At 36.0% G+C, this 20,407-nt stretch overlaps 1 protein-coding gene, 1 long non-coding RNA gene and 1 pseudogene across 2 annotated transcripts; 1 reads left to right on the top strand and 2 right to left on the bottom strand.

Moving 5' to 3' along the window:
- Positions 1 to 3,670: 3,670 nt before the first annotated feature.
- LOC145952171 (uncharacterized) lies at positions 3,671 to 6,279 on the bottom strand. The gene is made up of 2 exons (XR_014429862.1): positions 5,599 to 6,279; positions 3,671 to 4,714 (listed from the first exon to the last, which is right to left on the bottom strand). It is a non-coding gene; the product is annotated as an uncharacterized LOC145952171 (long non-coding RNA).
- Positions 6,280 to 9,082: 2,803 nt separating this feature from the next.
- Positions 9,083 to 12,193, top strand: LOC109790620 (autophagy-related protein 18a pseudogene; annotated as a pseudogene).
- A 5,939-nt stretch (positions 12,194 to 18,132) lies between these two features.
- Positions 18,133 to 19,950, bottom strand: LOC145955870 (uncharacterized). Its single transcript, XM_083071195.1, has one exon. The coding sequence runs from the start codon at positions 19,948 to 19,950 to the stop codon at positions 18,133 to 18,135; it is 1,818 nt and encodes a 605-aa protein (XP_082927321.1).
- Between the last annotated feature and the right edge of the window lie 457 nt (positions 19,951 to 20,407).

Raw genomic sequence — 20,407 nt, 5'->3', positions numbered from 1 at the left:
TATTGCCGCTAGCAATACACAAAGAGTAGTCTAGGAGTACATGCCGGGACACAACCTCTGCGCACTCTCACTAGAAGGACATACTACCAGAGTCTCGTCGGGATAGCTAAGCCGCGCAAGATACATCCCATGCACACAATGGGCGAGACTGGGACTTCCAAACCGAGCCATCCCCAAGGACTGATCCCCACAGCTTTTACACTAGGGGGCCTTCTCTGGCGGCGTATTCCATATCGTACCCTTATCACTTTATGCAAATGATGCATGTCAAACAAGACTCTATGCATTCTCATATCACTTTATCACTTTCCATGGTCATTTCTCTTTATCACATTTCATATCTCATTGTCACATTATCACATTATCTATCTCATGGTCAATCATATCTCATGGTTATTTCACATCATATTTCATCATCACATCATATCATTAGAAACATCACATTCACATTATCATAACATATTCATAACTTTCACAATCATAATCTCAACAGAATTTCTATTCATACACACATATTAACCAAGCAATTAGAACATACAAACAATATAACATACAACAAACACAGGATTGGGGGCCAATCCCACTACCCAGCATACAATCCCACACCCAGAGCGAGATTTCTCACTCCCCCCCTTACCTGGATGACAAGCGCTGAAACTAAAGAAGAGCTTCCTCCTCTAGGCTCCTTCTACTAGGATAGAACCACCTCCTATGGATTCCTCTAGGTCTTCAAAGAGAAGAAGAGGAGAAGAAAGAGAAGAGAGAATGAGAATTGAGGGATGGTTTGCAATGGAGAAGTGAAGGGCTATTTATAGCCTTCAAGACACATTAAAAAAATGGAAAATAATGAAAAAATCTTAGACAAAACTAAGTGGAATGAATTAGTGAGATAAATTATTAAAGTTGGTGGGATGAATTAATGGAGTTGGTGTGAATTAATGGAGTTGGTGCCATGTTCTTTTCCTCACCGACTTTAGCTACTGATTTGGACCTTATAGACAGCCGAATCTGAAAATATTTCCTTCATGAAAGTTGTAGGATTTTCTCTTATCTTTCCATAGCCACCAAGTTTGTATCATTTGAACAACCACCGACCAAGTTATACCCCACAAACCGAGGCTTGCCAATCAGTCCAGCGAGAAACAATTGTATCAATCAAATTCCAATTTTGACCTCCTAAACGACCGATTTTGCAAATGGATATTTCTGTAAAAGTTGTGCGTTTTTCTCTTAGATTTCCATTGACACCAATTTTGCATCATTTGGACCATCACAGCCCAAGTTATGCCCTAAACACCGAGGCTTGCCAATCAGCCCAGCGAAAAACGGTTTTAACAAAGAAAATCACAACTATCTAATTAAGTCCAATAATACACATATCTTTCTAAAGCCTACAATTAAGCATAAATGGAGTGTGAATTAGTTACAATTGAAGTAAAATATAATCACCAAATTATGACTAAATAATAATAATAATAATAATAATAGTAATAATAACTATTTTGAAAACTGGGATGTTACAATACTTCCCCCATTTTAAGAAATTCGTCCTCGAATTTTTGAAACGAAGAGGTTTGACTATGACTCGTTCAAGATTCTTCTTAAATTTCCTTGGAAAATCCACAACAGAGTCTAGACATATTATTTCACTTCCAAACAGGAACATCTAAAGGCTACAAAAGTCCTAAAAGGCTTCTGATGTTCTGTCTCATACTTATACCATACTAAATATAAGTACATAATATCCTCTATTCCTCTCTTTACTTAAGGCCACCACGCTTCCGCTGTGCCACTCTGATGCACCTTAGTAGCTCTTAAAACTCCCTTTAAGATCATCTTTCTAATTTCAAGATTACTAAGCACCCAAATTTATTCTTGCACCTCAAAACAACATCAATTCCATTTTTTTTTTTTTATTATAAATTTTAATCATATTCCTACTAATCTTTTCCACTTGGTTCACTAGAAAAGATTCTAATCTCATCCATTAATTCACTAGTTATTTTCAACCATAGTCAATTCAATGTTCCTAAAGGTAGTCTCACACATCAATCATAAGTCCCTAAATTCTCCAATCAAATCCAATCCTTAAATATATTAGTGATCATCGTAATCAAGGCATCTGTCATAATATTGATATTACTTCTATGATCATCTGTAAAGATCAAGCACCTAAGCATGTTATACATATCAAATCACTAATTTTACTGCTCCATCTTCAACCAATTCAAACCCCTATCCATCACCTTATTCTATAGTCTCATATCTTGTTACCAATATGAATCAACTAATTGTATTTCTCCAATTTATCTCAATGATCCACTTGTTACTCGAGTCACACCTAGTTTTTCACCACTAGGAGTAATCTCACAAGTCAGACTTAAATCCCTAAAAAGATCCTTCTTTCTAATCATAAGGAAAAATATAAAGGTTTCCTACTCAAAACATTGGTTACCACAATGGCTTTGGCCAAATAACCAGTAAGATCAAAATCTTATTCCTTAAAAATTTCTAACTATCTCTTTTGGTCAATAGATATTTAAAACTCTTATGATCGCTAAATACCTCAAGCTTAGAATCATATAGGTAATGTCTTCAAATCAAGGTCATGGGTAAGGTAATTCCTTCTCATAAATTCTCAATTTTCTAGAATCATAAGCTACTTATCTGTTCCTTCTTGCATCCACACTCTATCCAATCTTATCTTAGAAACATAACTATGTTCCACAAAAGACTTACTAAAATCTAGTAGTATTAACACTAGTCAATCTTGCCTTAAGAGTTGGAACTACTCTCATACTTACTATCCCACATAAAGACAATACTCTTCTTAGTGAATGTAGTTAAGGGCAAAGCTATCTTAGAAATTCCTTCAATAAATCTCCAATAATAATAAGCTAACATCATAAAACTCTTATCTTCACTAATTGGCTTAGATATCTCCCCACTTAAATACAACTTCTACCTGAGACATATCCATGTTTACCTTAACTGGAATTTACAAGAACTAGAAAACTTATCTTATACAATAAAAATAATAAATAAATAAATCAATCAATCAATAAATAAGATAAAATAAAATAGTAATACTTAACATACAACCGTCTTGAATATATCTCCACCTTCAACTACAATATGATCATATCACACCCTAAGATCAATCTCACTAACCACACGACATTCACCAATTGATCCCTAAGGTAATCTATCCACATATCAACATACATGCTTACTAAATCATATTAGAATACCAACTTTAAACCTTCACATATACCATCGATAAGCATGTACATGAACAAACTTTATCACATAGCATTATACAACCTTTAAACAACCTCTCAATCCTTATGCAAACACCCCAAAACAAAATCAATTCTTATCCTTGCATTGCCTAACGATTCAAAAATATCATGAAACCATACATATCCCTTCAACAATGTTTAAAGAAAATGATACCTAGAGAGTTATACTTATTCAAATGATCTCAAACCTATCTCAAAATAAAGATAAGAGAATAAGCTACAACTCCTACGAAGACATAGAATTCTAAAAAGATCATCTTCTTAGCTACAAATTTCAAAAACCGCAGCAGATATATTCAGCGCTTATAACTAGACCTTTGATCACCAAAGTAGCTATAACTAGAGTTCTATACCTCCGTTTTACCTGATTCCAGTTCCATTAGAAAGATAACGTCCAAAGCTACTACTTTTGTGAAGACCATAAAATCTGATTCTGTCAATATGATACTCATACAGGCACAACAAAATTTTAACGAAAATAATCCCCATATTATACAGCAATAGTGTACTAACATTTCACAAAATACCTCAACCATTCCAAACTCACTCCTTTCCACCTTAAACTCATATTCAAGCTTTCCATTACAATCCTAGACCAAAACAGCTCACATATTTAGTGCAAAGGACTTAGAGAATAATATTCACATATTACCTAAACCATAAAAGTTAACATGAAGCACCAATACTCAAGGAACGTTTCAACCTCTCATCAAAATATCAAAACTCCAATTCTCATATACAACCTCCTTGGATTCAATCACTACTACTATAGATTCCTAAATTTCATTAATCGTAAACTTTTGACAAATTAATGTCTCTCCTAATTCTAAGGTCTCAATAGGCTTTATCCGTACTATTGGTACATAAGCTCACCATACGAGTGATACTACTCAACCACTACTTCTTACGTAAGCAAGAAGTATCAAACAAATAAGCAATTATGAAAAGAGCAATCAAAAATAGCATCATCAAATTATATCATGTCTATCAAACAAATCCTGAGAACACAATGCACACAACATAATCAATCATCATATTAGCACATCAATCAACTCATCACATTATTAATCTACCAAACAAGCATAGTAGACTCATAACTCACGGTCGATTAGATCGACTTGCTCTGATACCACTAAATGTTACACCCTCTACCCCGCATATCATAAAGCAATAAATTTAAATAATATAACTTTAATAATCAAACATGTTTAAAGAGTATCACATTTTTAACAAACATAATCAGCGGAAATTACAAAGAAATAAATCTCAAAGTTTTCAAAGTAATTTAAAATAACATTAACAACCTAATCTAATCTTATCTATACCCCGATGTCACATGTCCTATCAGAGCATAGCCCATAAAGAAGCCTAAGCTTCACCACCAACATCCTCAGCCTCATGCTGATAATCACCTGTATAACGGTTAAAGAAAAACAACACAAAGAAAAAGGGAGTGAGAAAACATCTCACTCGGCTCACAGTGTAGGAATATATATACTAGATAGCCAAACACAAACAAAACATATATAACATAGATTAACAATATCACATCTTACTCATTCAAGGCATATCCATTTGTCATATAATATCAAAAGACACATGTATGGACACGGACTACATTTTATCATGCATGTGGAGCCAGTCACTTATCACGTAGTATATTGCCGCTAGCAATACACAAAGAGTAGTCTAGGAGTACATGCCGGGACACAACCTCTGCGCACTCTCACTAGAAGGACATACTACCAGAGTCTCGTCGGGATAGCTAAGCCGCGCAAGATACATCCCATGCACACAATGGGCGAGACTGGGACTTCCAAACCGAGCCATCCCCAAGGACTGATCCCCACAGCTTTTACACTAGGGGGCCTTCTCTAGCGGCGTATTCCATATCGTACCCTTATCACTTTATGCAAATGATGCATGTCAAACAAGACTCTATGCATTCTCATATCACTTTATCACTTTCCATGGTCATTTCTCTTTATCACATTTCATATCTCATTGTCACATTATCACATTATCTATCTCATGGTCAATCATATCTCATGGTTATTTCACATCATATTTCATCATCACATCATATCATTAGAAACATCACATTCACATTATCATAACATATTCATAACTTTCACAATCATAATCTCAACAGAATTTCTATTCATACACACATATTAACCAAGCAATTAGAACATACAAACAATATAACATACAACAAACACAGGATTGGGGGCCAATCCCACTACCCAGCATACAATCCCACACCCAGAGCTAGATTTTTCACTCCCCCCCTTACCTGGATGACAAGCGCTGAAACTAAAGAAGAGCTTCCTCCTCTAGGCTCCTTCTACTAGGATAGAACCACCTCCTATGGATTCCTCTAGGTCTTCAAAGAGAAGAAGAGGAGAAGAAGAGAGTATAAGAGAAGAGAGAATGAGAATTGAGGGATGGTTTGCAATGGAGAAGTGAAGGGCTATTTATAGCCTTCAAGACACATTAAAAAAATGGAAAATAATGAAAAAATCTTAGACAAAACTAAGTGGAATGAATTAGTGAGATAAATTATTAAAGTTGGTGGGATGAATTAATGGAGTTGGTGTGAATTAATGGAGTTGGTGCCATGTTCTTTTCCTCACCGACTTTAGCTACTGATTTGGACCTTATAGACAGCCGAATCTGAAAATATTTCCTTCATGAAAGTTGTAGGATTTTCTCTTATCTTTCCATAGCCACCAAGTTTGTATCATTTGAACAACCACCGACCAAGTTATACCCCACAAACCGAGGCTTGCCAATCAGTCCAGCGAGAAACAATTGTATCAATCAAATTCCAATTTTGACCTCCTAAACGACCGATTTTGCAAATGGCTATTTCTGTAAAAGTTGTGCGTTTTTCTCTTAGATTTCCATTGACACCAATTGTGCATCATTTGGACCATCACAGCCCAAGTTATGCCCTAAACACCGAGGCTTGCCAATCAGCCCAGCGAAAAACGGTTTTAACAAAGAAAATCACAACTATCTAATTAAGTCCAATAATACACATATCTTTCTAAAGCCTACAATTAAGCATAAATGGAGTGTGAATTAGTTACAATTGAAGTAAAATATAATCACCAAATTATGACTAAATAATAATAATAATAATAATAATAGTAATAATAACTATTTTGAAAACTGGGATGTTACAGTTTTTCTTGAGAAGTATTTCCCGGATGATGTAAGAAGCCAGAAGGAAGTTGAATTTCTTGAACTAAAGCAAGGGAATGACACAGTGGCAGAGTATGCTGCAAAATTTGATGCCTTGGTTCGCTACTGTACTCATTACCATGGTGAGGATGGCGAAAGGGCTAAGTGTATTAAGTTCGTGAATGGCCTTCGCCCTGAGATAAAAATAGCAATCAATTATCAAGAAATTTATCACTACCCGACTCTTGTCAACAAGAGTAGAATTTATGACCGTGACAATCGTGCACGTGCTGACTATTACAAGGGAGCTGGAGGTCCTATGCGTACCACAAATTCTAGTGCTTTAGGTAAAAGTAAACCTTACACCAAGTCTACTGGGAATTCAAGTTCTAAGGTGAATAATCAAGATTCGATGCAACGAAAGAGTCAATCTCCAATGGTTGGACAAACATCAAAAGGGGGGAGTGAGGGTTCTGTTCCACGCGATAATTGCTTCAACTGTGGGAAGACAGGTCATAAGGCATATGAGTGTTGGGTACCAAGAGTGATAACATGTTACAACTGTTACGAGAAGGGACACAAAGCTCGGGAGTGCCCCAAGAATAAGAAAGAAACAACAGAGGTTGAAGGGAGGGCTAGCAAGCCTAGAGCCACAGGGAGAGTATTTGCCTTGAGTGGTGTTGAAGCTACTTAATCCAAAGATTTCATCCAGGGTATGTGTTTCATCAATGGAACCCCTCTAATTGTTTTATATGACTGGTGCGACTCACTCTTTTATATCACGTGTATGTCTAAATTACCTATTTTTTTTTCCTTGTCTTCTGAACTAATAGTAGAGACACCCACTAATGGTTCAGTGATCACTTCTGATGCTTGTCCAAAGTGTCCCTTGACTATTGATGGTAGAGAATTCATGGTTGACTTAATTTGTTTGCCTATAAGTTAGCTAGTGAAATTAGGAGCTTCCTTGGATTGGCTGAATACTATAGAAAATTTATAGAGGGATTCTCCAAGTTAGCATTACCTTGACAAGTTTGACTACGAAAGGAGTTGTGTTTGTATAGGATAGTAAATGCAAGGATAGTTTACCGGGCCCTTAAGGAAAAGTTGACTAGTACACCTGTTTTAGTATTGCTTGACTTTTGTGGTTTATTGTGATGCTTTGACGAGAGGTTGTCGAAGCCTCTATCAAACACAAATGTAAAATGAGTTTAAACTTGTAGCACAGTAGTGCCCCAAAGTCGTCTCTCGAGGATCAAAGGAAATTTTTTTTATTATATTAGCAGTATTAACAAAATTTTGGAAAAAAGGGGGGGGGTTGGAGTTTGATATAATTTTTAGAACAAAAAGTTGAATAATAAACTTAGATGATAAAAACTTCAACTTGTGGATTTTCGTTCTTTGGATTTATCCTTGGTTCAAAATCTCAATCTCAAACAATAATTAAATTCTTGCATTTAAGTTCAATTAGTTAAGCACCAACAAAACTTAAATAGATTCTTTCCAAAGTTCAAGCGAACATTATTTGAGTCCATTAGGTTAGGATCAAGCGTCCAATTTTAATCCCTATTTGGTCTCTAAGTCCAAGAATCCAACAAGCCATCCATTGGAGAACTTAATTAATCAATTCTTGCTTGTCCCAAAGTTAACCAATCAAGCGTCAATTAATTTAGGAGATTCTTCAAATGTTTAAGCAAACATGATTCGAGTTAACAAGGTTAGAATTATTCATTCACATTTAATCCCTAGTTAAACTCTAAGTCCTTGAATCGGCAAACAATTAATGAGTCAATCAATTAAGTCCATGAATATTCCTTTGTCTTTCTCAAAATTAATGTAAACAAGCGTCACATAATTCTTGGTCTTGCATTCCTTCTTAAGTCCAATGTAAGTAAGCATCACATAGGTCTTAGTTCAAGGAGTTAATGAGAACGTCTTATGTAATGAATTTAAGTGATCAATTCAAATTCAATTATATAAGCATAAACAAGATAGAAAGATAAAGATAAATTCAATTATTAAGAGTTGAGGATACACAAAATTTTCTTCAAACCTCAAAATCCATTAGAACTTATTACCACAAGCTGAATTAGAAACTTAGCTATCCATAAAATTAAAAGACATTATAACATTAAATAACAAGAAAGACTAAGAAGAAATTGAGAAGAAGAAGAAGACACTACAACATTTTTTATATTAGGCAACGAGTTTTTAGGCAACGCCTAAAAAAGTGTTCTCGAAATATGGAATAGGCAACAACTTTGTAATCTGTTGGCACTTTGTTTGACAACAATTATAAAACCGTTCCTAAAAGCACATATAGGCAACACTTGATCAAAGCATGCACTATTCTCTTTTCAATATTAACAAAACTGTTCTTGAAATATGAAACAAGCAACAAATTTCTAATCGTGGCCACTTTTCTACCTAACAGTTTAAAAACCGTTCTTAAAATTGATATTAGGCAACAATTTATAAATTATTGCTTATTTTATATCATGCAACACAATAAAAAACGTTGCTTAATATTATACCCACCCTTTCGTGCTTGCGGGAAATATTAATTAAAAAAATTAAACTTCTCCCTTTAATTCCAAAAATATTACACGCTGCCCTTTCACTCATCAGCAACCCCCTCTCCCTCTCTTCAAATCCCCAAACCCTCCTCCACTCCTACACCGCTACAAACCCTAGATTCCAACGAGGTAGCTCCTCCCACCGCCACCGCCACCGCCACCGCCACCACCACCGCCACCCAAACCCTCGATTCCCACTTCTCCACCCTCCTCCACCTCTCCTTCAACCAGGACTCCGGCTGCTTCGCTGCCGCCACCAACCACGACTTCCGCATCTACAACTGCGACCCCTTCCGCGAGATCTTCCGCCGCGACTTCGGCCCCGACGGCGGCATGGGCCTGGTCCACATGCTCTTTCGATGCAACATCCTCGCCTTCGTGGGCGGCGGCTCCGAACAAGGTGATGGTCTGGGATGACCACCAGTCCCGGTGCATTGACGAGCTCTCCTTCCGGTCGGAGGTGAAGGGCGTCCGTCTCTGGCGTGACCGCATCGCGGTGGTCCTGGCCCACAAGATTGAGACTATTGCTAACCCTAAGGGCCTCTGCAACCTCTCTCACGTTTCCGCCACCATGGTGTTGGTGTGCCCTGGCCTGTAGAAGGGCCAGGTTAGGGTTGAGCATTACGCCTCCAAGAGGACCCTTCGCCTTCACTCACGATGGACACTTGCTTGCCACCGCCAGCTCCAAGGGCACCCTCGTTAGGCTCTTCAACACCCTCGATGGTTCCTTGCTCCAAGAGGTCTATTCCATCTCATTCTTTCTTGTTTTTCACTTGGGACAAAACTTAAAATGCTTTCTTCCTTGCATACAAGGATTTGTTTTAGATTTTGCATACCTAATTAACAAACATGACATTTTAGTTCTTTTTCCACATAACTCTGCCCCTAATTTGCACAAATCCAAAGTGATTTCAGATTCTATTCAAAGTGTGTTATCCTAGCTAAAGAAGATTTAATTTCTAACTTGACTGTGCCTGGATATGACTTTTACCCAAAACTGCTTACAGGGCATAAGCTAAGCTCTCTAAGCAAATTTGATTTCCATGTATTTTCTGTTTCATGATAGTTTGAACCTTTAATTAGTGTTAGAAGCTATTGTTAATAATTGTGAATGTTCCTGGTTATTATGGATTCATTTTTATAGTTGTAACCATGATTAATTTGTTTTCTTTGACATTTTGGTCAATAAAGTATACTCTACTATTTTTGTCCAAGATTGTTTAAAACTTTTGACAACTGAGTATTATTCGCATGATAGCAAGTAATTAATTAATAAGATTGTTTAATGTGAGAGCTCATCTCATAAATTTAACCATGAAACTTATTGAAATAAACTAAAGTAACTTATTTTGGTAAGCTTAACCAAGAAATTAATTAATAAGAAAGTAACTTATGCAGTTGATTTTTCAATAGATCAGATTTTCGTTGCATCATAGTAACTTGTATTGTTATATGTGGATGTTTGGTTGATATCCTTTTATTTTTTTGTGGATTTTTAGGTTCCGTTTAAAAAAGAAAATGGTCAAATGGTTACAGTCCCACTTTTCCACTGGTAGCTTTGTGTTGGGAATCTTGTGATGATGGTAGGTTTGGTGCCCAGCCCATGGCTGTTTCAAGGGAGTTTCTATTTCTGATTTAATAGAGACAGATGGTGTTCTCATACTTTTTACTTGATTTTGGAGAATGTCTTATTCCCTAGTTGTTCTTCACTTATTTTCTCTCGAATGTGTATATGACTTGTTTTTTAATGATAATAATAAGGAGACTTAAATTTGTTATTTCTTAATAAATTTGCTTGAACTTTACATTTACATATTCCAGTTTTATAGTTCCTTAATACATCTGGCTTAGTGTATTTAACTGTGCGCTACTTAACAAAGCAAAAGCTATGTGCATGCAAGGGGTTTTTCTATTCATCATGTGTTTAAACTTATCACGGTAACAGTCTTTGTTGCTTATTATTTTCATTTGATTCTTTTAGTTACTCTTTAAAGTCTTTCTTATTATAGATCCTTTTTGTTTTACATTGCAGGAGTATGCAGCGATAGCTTTGCAGTATTTTCTTGGGAACCAAACTGAAACGTGTCTGTATTCTGTTTTGGTACTGTAATTTTCTTTATTTTTTCAAATCGTGGAACTTCTTTTGATTAGAAGGTATTAATTCTAGATGTACACTAGGTTTTCTTATATTTCTGCCTTTTTTTTGTAGCACTGGATTTGCAGCTACGAGACTCTATTTTCAAAATCATGCAGGTTCAATTTGCAGCTTCTAGAACTTTAGATTTTCTTATCCTTTGGTCAAATTACTAAACTCAATTTGTTGGTGGTGCAGCAAATGTTCACGGCTACTTGCCAGGGTTTTAATTCGTATGGTCAGGGTTTTAATGGGTGATACCATGTGTTTTCAACCTTTTCAAGATCCTGGTGACTGCAAAAATCTTTGTTACATAATTCAGGCTCATATGGAAATGCTGGGAAATGGCCATGCCTTTGTTGTTGCACGGCCTCCTAAGGTATTTGTGTGCTCTCAACAATGCTATTGGTTTCATAGATTACTTTAGAATGTAATAGTGTATTTGTTTGATAAATTATTGTAGAGGTTTGACAGATATAGGTTTAGTTCTCTTTATGATTTTGATTAATTGTCTTGTGTCACAAGCGGTATTACTGGGACACCTTCTTCTGCCTCAACCCATAGTCCTGGTCATGGTAAGGTATAATTTATGCCTTTGTCGAGTTCTAAATTATATTTTAATTCATTTCATTTGCATATACCAAACCAGTTATGAAATTTTTTTCAGTATAACTAGCTTTAACTTATGTTAATTGTTGGAGATTGATTGGGGATTAATTTTATAAGTTTTCTAAGTGAAAAAATATATTTATATGCAGGAAAGACTTGATGATGAAAGACTTGATGAAGATCAACCTTATGATGATGAAGAGACTGAATGATGTTATTTACATGGATGGATGACTAGCTATGCATAATATTTCTAGATGACACTTTATTTTGAAATTTAGAAATTTTATGTAAACTTTGACATCTTTGGATGATTTTATTTGGAGTTTTATGCTTTTGAATTGTCATATACTTGGAACTAATTAATGCAAGTGAATTTTACATGTGTTTGAATTTTATTTTATAATTTATTTTATTATTTTTTGAGGATGAAATCAATTCTTTATTATATATATATATATATATATATATATATATATATTACATTCATAACCATTTAAAAGTAGTATATGGTGAAGATTATTGATTAAATAATGGTGTGTTATTACCAATATTATAAGTCAATATAAAAATAATCGTTGCACGTTTATTTAGACAACGTTTACAAAATTATAGCTTAAATTTGAGTCTAAATTGTTGCCTATATTATCTCATAGACAACCTTAAAAAAAATTTCTAATGTCACTAGCAATGGTCATAAAAGTGTTGCCTATAAAAAAAGACTACATTTCTAAAACCGTTCTTTAAAAATTTATAGTGTTGCCTTAAATTAAAAAAAAAACCGTTGCCAATGAAGATCATGAAAACCGTTCCAGGAAGTTTAGGTAACGGTTTTTTTTGACATCGTGGGTATATGCCAAAAAACCGTTGCATATTGGAATAGGCAACGATTGATAAATCCACGCTTGACAAACCGTTGCCAAACCGTTCCCTAAACTTTCAGGAACGGTTTTTTTGGCTTTCAACAACGATTTTTTATTGTTGTCATAGACAACAAATGTTGTAGTGTAGAAAGGGAGGTAGAAGAACACCCAAGAGTAACTTATTTGAAGGTGTTTGGGACATCTTGCAATGAAGAAATGAAGGCCTATTTATAGCCTTCATACAACACATAAAAACTGTAAAATAATGGGAAAAAGTGTAGACAAAACGAAATGGGATGAGTTGTGTAGGTGGTGGGATGATTTGGTGTTGTTGGTGGGATGAGTTGGATTCCATATTCTTTTCCGCACCGATTATTGATCACCGAATTTGGCCTTCTAGATGATCGAAGTTGCCAACGGCGCCTTCTGCAAAGTTTTAGGTCTTTGTCTCAGCTTTCCAGGCCACCAAGTTTGCTCCATTTGGATCACCACAGCCCAAGTTATGGCCTGAAAACCGAGACATGTTCATCAGCCCAAAAACAGCAAAATTTAGAATAATAATTCCCAACTATCCAATTAGGCCCAACAACACACATATCTATCTAAATCCTATAATTAGCCATGGATGGAATGTAAAATAGCTAAATTAAAGGAAAAGATACATATCAAATCATGATTTATCAAATACCCCCACACTTAGCTTTTTGCACTCCTGGGCAAAATCATGAAAGCAAAGTAGAGAACAATTCCAAAGATAGAAAGAAATATAGACATCAATACACACAAGAAAACAAACAGATTTACAGAATCCTCAATGAATCCTGGGAAAAGAAAAGGAGTAGACAATATCAAACACAAAAAGAGTCAGAGAAACTAGACACTTATGGAAATTATCCAAGCATTTCAAGGCATGGCAAGATAATTAATCAGCTCAAGAGGTGAATCAAAAGCAATAGAACCTCACAAGATGCACTATATTACTGTATCTCTCAAATGTCCAGGCAACTGTATACTCTCAAAGCACTCATGAAAAACAAGCAACAGATAGATTTGGCAAGCCTCTAAAATCAATGCCCAATAAACATGCACAAAAGGATCATAAGGTCTTTTCAGGGTTGTAATAAGGACAAGGTGGGATAAAATTTAGGATAAGTAGCTATAAACCAGAGGAACTATAGGAGCAATGGGGAATAAGTATGAAATAAGCATAAGAGCAAACCCAAAAATTGCTAATACACCTCCAACACCAATTATTTTCCTTTTCCTCAAACAATTTTTTTTTTTTTGTTTTTTTTTTGTTTTGTTTTTTTTTGTTTTTTTTTTGTTTTTTTTTTTTGTTTTTTTTTTCACACATCATGAAACACTAAGACATATACAACAGGAAGAATTAACTAGCCAAAATTTAATAACCAATGATACATCCCTTACTTATTCAAGAATTTATTCCCAAAACTATTCCAAAGCTCCAAAATTCCCTAAGGTTAAGGTGATCTTGGTTTTTCACTTAAGGCTTGTAATGAGCTTCAAACAAAGAAGGGTAAATAGGCTTAGCAGGGGTTATCAAAGGAGTTAATTCAAGGTAGGCTTATTTGGCTAGAGGCTTATAGGAACAAAAATGCCTTAATCATATCCATACATGCATGTGAATCAAGAAGTATCAAATAGAGTCAAGACAAGGCAACTGTGCAAGTAATCAAGAGGCATATCACACAAGAAAGAATAGAGAATGGCTTAATTCCTCACACAGGGTATATCTGTCACCTTCAATTCAACCTCTCAAACCTCATAATCAACTTTACAAGCATAGAAAGACAGGGATTTCAATCCATGTAACATCAAGTAACTCATATCTTAGAGTGAAGCAAGTGCCTAAAAACTATCAAAACCCAGAAATCAAAGAGAAACATGCAAAACTTTACATAACAACCAAACATAAAACCCAAAATAACAAAAACATATAACGAATAATCCCCCCCACACTTAAATCTCACATTGTCCTCAATGTTATGCAATGTAAATTATGACAAGTGAAATAAAAGGAGAGGATAAAGAAACTCCCTCATTTATGGAGGTTGGAATGGATCATGCAAGCTGAGTTCCTCAACAGTTTGCTCTTGGTATCCTTCACTTGTATGAAAAATTTTTAGTCTGTGGCCATTGACCTTAAATTTATTTTGTGATAATTCACTCTTGATCTCTACTGCTCCATGAGGGAACACATCAGTAACTACAAAAGGTCCTATCCATCTGGAACGAAGCTTTCCGGGCATGAGCTTGAGGCGAGAATTGTAAAGAAGAACTTTTTGTCCAACAGAGAATTCCTTTCTTGATATCATTTTGTCATGGATAATTTTGGTCTTCTCTTTGTACATTTTTGAGTTCTCATAAGCCTCTAAGCGAATCTTTTCAAGTTCTTGTAATTGCAACTTTCTTTCCATGCCAGCTTTGTCATAAGCTAAGTTGCATTGTTTTACTGCCCAATATGACTTATGCTCAATTTCCACTGGAAGGTGACATGCTTTACCAAAGACCAATCGAAAAGGTGACATCCCAATTGGTGTTTTGTATGCAGTTCTATAAGCCCACAGAGCATCTTCAAGTCTCTTGCTCCAATCCTTTCTGTTTGGTTGGACTGTTTTCTCCAAAATTTGTTTTATCTCTCGATTTGACACCTCAGCTTGTCCATTTGATTGAGGATGATACGGTGTAGCAGTTTTATGTACAACACCATATTTTCTCAAGAGGCTTTCCAAATTGCGGTTGCAAAAATGCGTCCCTTGATCACTGATGATGGCTCTTGGAATGCCAAATCTGCAGAAAATGTTAGACCTAACAAAATCCACAACAACTTTTGAATCATCAGTTCGAGTGGCTTTAGCTTCCACCCACTTGGATACATAATCAACAGCAAGTAAAATGTAAACAAAACCAAAGGATGTGGGAAATGGACCCATGAAGTCTATACCCCAAACATCAAAAATTTCACAAAATAACATAGGTTGTTGGGGCATCTCATTCCTTCGAGTTATATTACCAGTCCTTTGACATTGTTCACAAGTTTTACAAAATTGATATGCATCATGGAAAATAGTAGGCCAATAAAATCCTGATTCCAAAATTTTCCTAGCTGTTCGTTGGGGACCAAAATGACCACCACATGCATGATTATGACAAAAGCTAAGAATAGAGTGAATTTCATGATTAGGTATGCATCTCCTAATTATTTGGTCACTACCATATTTCCAAAGATAAGGATCATCCCATACAAAATATTTTGCATCACTCTTTAATTTAGCAATGTAAGATTTAGATGCTTTTTTAGGCAGAACATTAGCAACAAGAAAGTTTACCAAATCGGCGAACCATGGAATGATTGTCTGAACTTTCAACAATTGCTCATCAGGAAAAGTATCATGTATGGGTATCGGATCAAGTGGTTGTTCAATTCTGCTCAAGTGATCAGCAACCAAGTTTTCAGCTCCACTTTTATCTCTTATTTCCAAATCAAATTCTTGGAGTAAAAGCATCCACCGTAGTAACCTAGGTTTTGCATCTGGTTTTTTTAGTAGGAACTTCAAAGCAGCATGATCAGAGAACACTATCACCTTGGAACCTAGCAAATAAGATCGAAATTTGTCTAATGCAAAAAAAATAGCCAAAAGTTCCTTTTCTGTGGTAGTGTAATTGGCTTGTGCAGCATCCAAAGTTCTAGAAGCATAATATATGACATGAGGTGCCTTGCCCATTCTTTGGGCCAAAACTGCTCCCAGAGCATAGTTGGATGCATCACACATCAGTTCAAAAGGGAGTGTCCAGTATGGTGGTTGTATTATAGGCGTGCTTGTCAAAGCTTTCTTCAGTGTATGGAATGCCTCCTTGCACTTTTGGTCAAAATTGAATTCAACATCCTTTTGTAGCAAGCGAGACAGTGGCAATGCTATCTTGCTGAAGTCTTTGATAAAGCGCCTATAAAATCCTGCATGACCAAGAAAGGAACGCACTTCCCGCACGCATGCGGGGTAAGATAAACTAGAAATAACTTCTACTTTAGCAGGATCTACCTCAATACCTCTTTCAGAAATGACATGACCTAGAACTATGCCTTGTTTTACCATGAAATGACATTTTTCAAAATTCAAGACAAGATTAGAGTCAATGCATTTGTGTAGCACCTTGGATAAATTATCTAGACATGTTTTAAAACAAGACCCATAGACAGTGAAATCATCCATAAAAACTTCCATACAATCTTCTAGAAATTCAGAGAAAATACTTACCATACATCTCTGAAAAGTACCAGGAGCATTGCATAGGCCGAATGGCATCCTTCTGTATGCAAAAGTTCCAAAAGGACAAGTGAATGTGGTCTTATGTTGGTCTTCAGGTGCTATGTGGATTTGGAAGTATCCTGAGTATCCATCCAAGAAGCAGTAATGGGATTTCCCAGCCAATCGTTCAAGCATTTGATCAATGAATGGCAACGGAAAGTGATCTTTTCTTGTGGCTTGGTTCAATTTTCTATAGTCAATGCAAACTCTCCAACTATTTTGCACTCTCGTTGGAATTAGTTCATTGTCTTTGTTTGCTACTACAGTCACTCCAGATTTTTTTGGAACAACTTGAACAGGACTTACCCATTTGCTATCAGAGATAGGATATATGATACCTGCTTGGAGCAACTTAGATATCTCTTTCTTTACTACTTCCAAAATTTGAGGATTAAGTCTCCTTTGAGGTTGCCTTACTGGTTTAGCATCTTCTTCAAGGAGAATCCGATGCATACAGGTAGAAGGACTGATTCCAGGGAGATCTGCAAGTGTCCACCCTATTGCCTTTTTGTTGTCCTTCAAAACTTGTAACAACATCCTTTCTTGTTCAGCATCTAAGTCTTTTGCAACAATGACCGGAAGTTTACAACCTTCTTCAAGGTAAGCATACTTCAAATGATCAGGAAGAGGTTTTAGCTCTAACGTTGGTGGTTGCACAATGGAGGGCAACATTCTGTTTGTTGTTATCAATTCTGCAGCTAAAATTTCTGCATATTTTTCTTTTTTATATTCCTCAGCAAAATTGTTAGTGCTTAAAAATTCTTCTATTTCAGTACAAGCAGCACATTCTGATTTATTGTTTATGCATGAATGACAATTTATGGTATCATCAAGATCATGTATGTCAGGAAATTCAATGCATAAATGGTCATGTGCATAACAATCAACCAAGTCATCCAACAAATCAATGTGAAATACAGAGTGTTCTTCCCTAGGGTGTTTCATGGCATCTAGAATGTTGAACTTGACTATATTATCACCAAACTCTAAGGAAAGAGTTCCAGCATGCACATCTATTTTTGTTTTTGCAGTTTTAAGAAAAGGTCTACCTAAAATGATTGGTACCTTAGTTGTAGTTTCACCCTCCATCTCTAGGATATAAAAGTCAGCAGGAAAAATTAGTTCTCCTACTCAAACTAAGACATCTTCAATTAATCCTGAAGGGTAAGTACTACTTCTATTTGCAAGTTGAATCACCACACCAGTTGGAATTAAAGGACCAAGCCCCAAAGATTTAAAGATAGACATAGGCATGACATTGATAGATGCACCTAAGTCTAACATGGCATTTTCAAATATGCAATTACCTATTGTACAAGGGATAGTGAACGTACCTGGATCCTTGCATTTCTGAGGCATTGGTTGAATGATAGCAGAAACATTCTCTCCCAGACTTATTTTTTCATTCCCTTTCAGCCTTCTTTTATGGGTGCACATTTCCTTCAAGAATTTGGCATATCTAGGGATTTGTTTGATTGCATCTAGCAGAGGAATGTTTACTTCTACCTTTCTGAAAGTCTCAAGCAATTCTTTATCTTTTTCAGCTTCAGCTTTCCTAGTTTGTAAAACTCTTTGTGGAAAGGGTAGTGGAATGCTTGGCTCTTCATCCTTTGACTGGAAAGATTGCTTCTCCTTGTTTTTAGATTTCTCAGATGCAGTGGCAGGTTTCACATCATTTTTAACTTCCACAGTCTTTCCAGATCTAAGTGTGATGGCACTAACATTTCCTGTAGGATTAGGAATAGTTTGAGAAGGCAACTTACTTGATCCTTGTGCTTGAAGTTGGCTTATGGAAGATGCCATTTGTCCTACTTGCTTTTCCAAGTTTTGAATGCTAGCATCAGTTCTTTGTTGGAATTGCAAGTTTTGCATAGCCATTTGTTTTACAAGGTCCTCCAAGGAAGGGTTATTTTGTTGTTGTTGTGGTTGTTGCATTGACTGCCTTGGAGCTTGTTGGAAAGGTTGCCTATTTGGAAATGGTTGTTGTTGTGATGTGTTGTTGTTGCTCCATCTGAAACCAGGATGATCATTGTATCTGGGATTGAAGTTATTTCTGGCTTGGTCATTTCTTGGTTGTGAGGAATTTGGGAAGTTATTTACAGCAGCTACTTCTTCAGGATTATCTTCTTGTAGCTGAGGGCATGCATCAGTTGGATGAGAGGGACAAGCACAAATGCCACAGAGTTTAGCAGGCGCTTGTTTCATCATGGCCAATCCTCGCACCAAAGAGGTCATATCATCTAATCTATTCTCTAGTCTTTGATGTTCAGTACTAGATAATTGTACCTCATTTACTGACCTTGAACTAGTTCCTCTTGTTGCACCAAATTGTTGTGTGTTGGCTGCCATATTTGCAATCAAGTCTTTGGCAGCAGCAGGAGTTTTATCCATTAGAGCACCACCACTAGCAGCATCGATCATGCTTCTATCCATTGGTAGGAGACCTTCATAAAAGTATTGAATTAGAAGTTGCTCACTGATTTGATGTTGTGGACAACTTGCACATAGCCTCTTGAATCTCTCCCAATAGTCATGTAGTGTTTCATCATTCATTTGCTTGATGCCACATATGCTCTTTCTTATGGCTGCAGTTCTAGAAGCAGGAAAGTATTTTTCTAGAAACAGTCTCTTCATTTCATCCCATGTGACTCTTTTAGGAGGGAGATAATACAACCACTCCTTGGCTGCATCAACTAGTGAAAACTGGAATGCTTTCAACTTTATGCTTTCTTCATTGCTACCAGCGGGTTTCATGGTTGAACATACAACATGAAACTCTTTCAAGTGCTTGTGGGGATCTTCACCTGAAAGTCCATGAAATTTGGGTAACAAATGAACTAAACTTGATTTTAGTTCACAGTCATCCTCATCAGCAGAAAATTGAATGCATAAAGGTGGATTTGAAACATCAGGTGCAGCCAATTGTTTTAGTGTCCTATTATCAGCCATGTTATTGTTTTGATTATTAGAAGTATTTCTAAAAAGTCTTCTTCTAGTTATCCTTAGTGTTCTTTCAATTTCAGGATCCAAATCAAGTAAAGGACTAATAGAAGATCTTGTCATACACTATACAAAAATACAAAGAGAAAATGAAAATAAAAAAAAATGAAAGATATCTAATATAACAAAATGACACCTTTAATCCCCGGCAACGGCGCCAATTTGACGAGAGGTTGTCGAAGCCTCTATCAAACACAAATGTAAAATGAGTTTAAACTTGTAGCACAGTAGTGCCCCAAAGTCGTCTCTCGAGGATCAAAGGAAATTCTTTTTATTATATTAGCAGTATTAACAAAATTTTGGAAAAAAGGGGGGGGGGGGTTTGGAGTTTGATATAATTTTTAGAACAAAAAGTTGAATAATAAACTTAGATGATAAAAACTTCAACTTGTGGATTTTCGTTCTT

This window comes from Cajanus cajan, chromosome 1 (genome assembly GCF_000230855.2).
Source record: "Cajanus cajan strain Asha chromosome 1, NIPB_CcT2T_4, whole genome shotgun sequence".
Lineage (NCBI taxonomy): Eukaryota > Viridiplantae > Streptophyta > Magnoliopsida > Fabales > Fabaceae > Cajanus > Cajanus cajan.
Note: the sequence above shows the minus strand (reverse complement) of the source record. Positions and strands in the feature narration are given on the sequence as shown.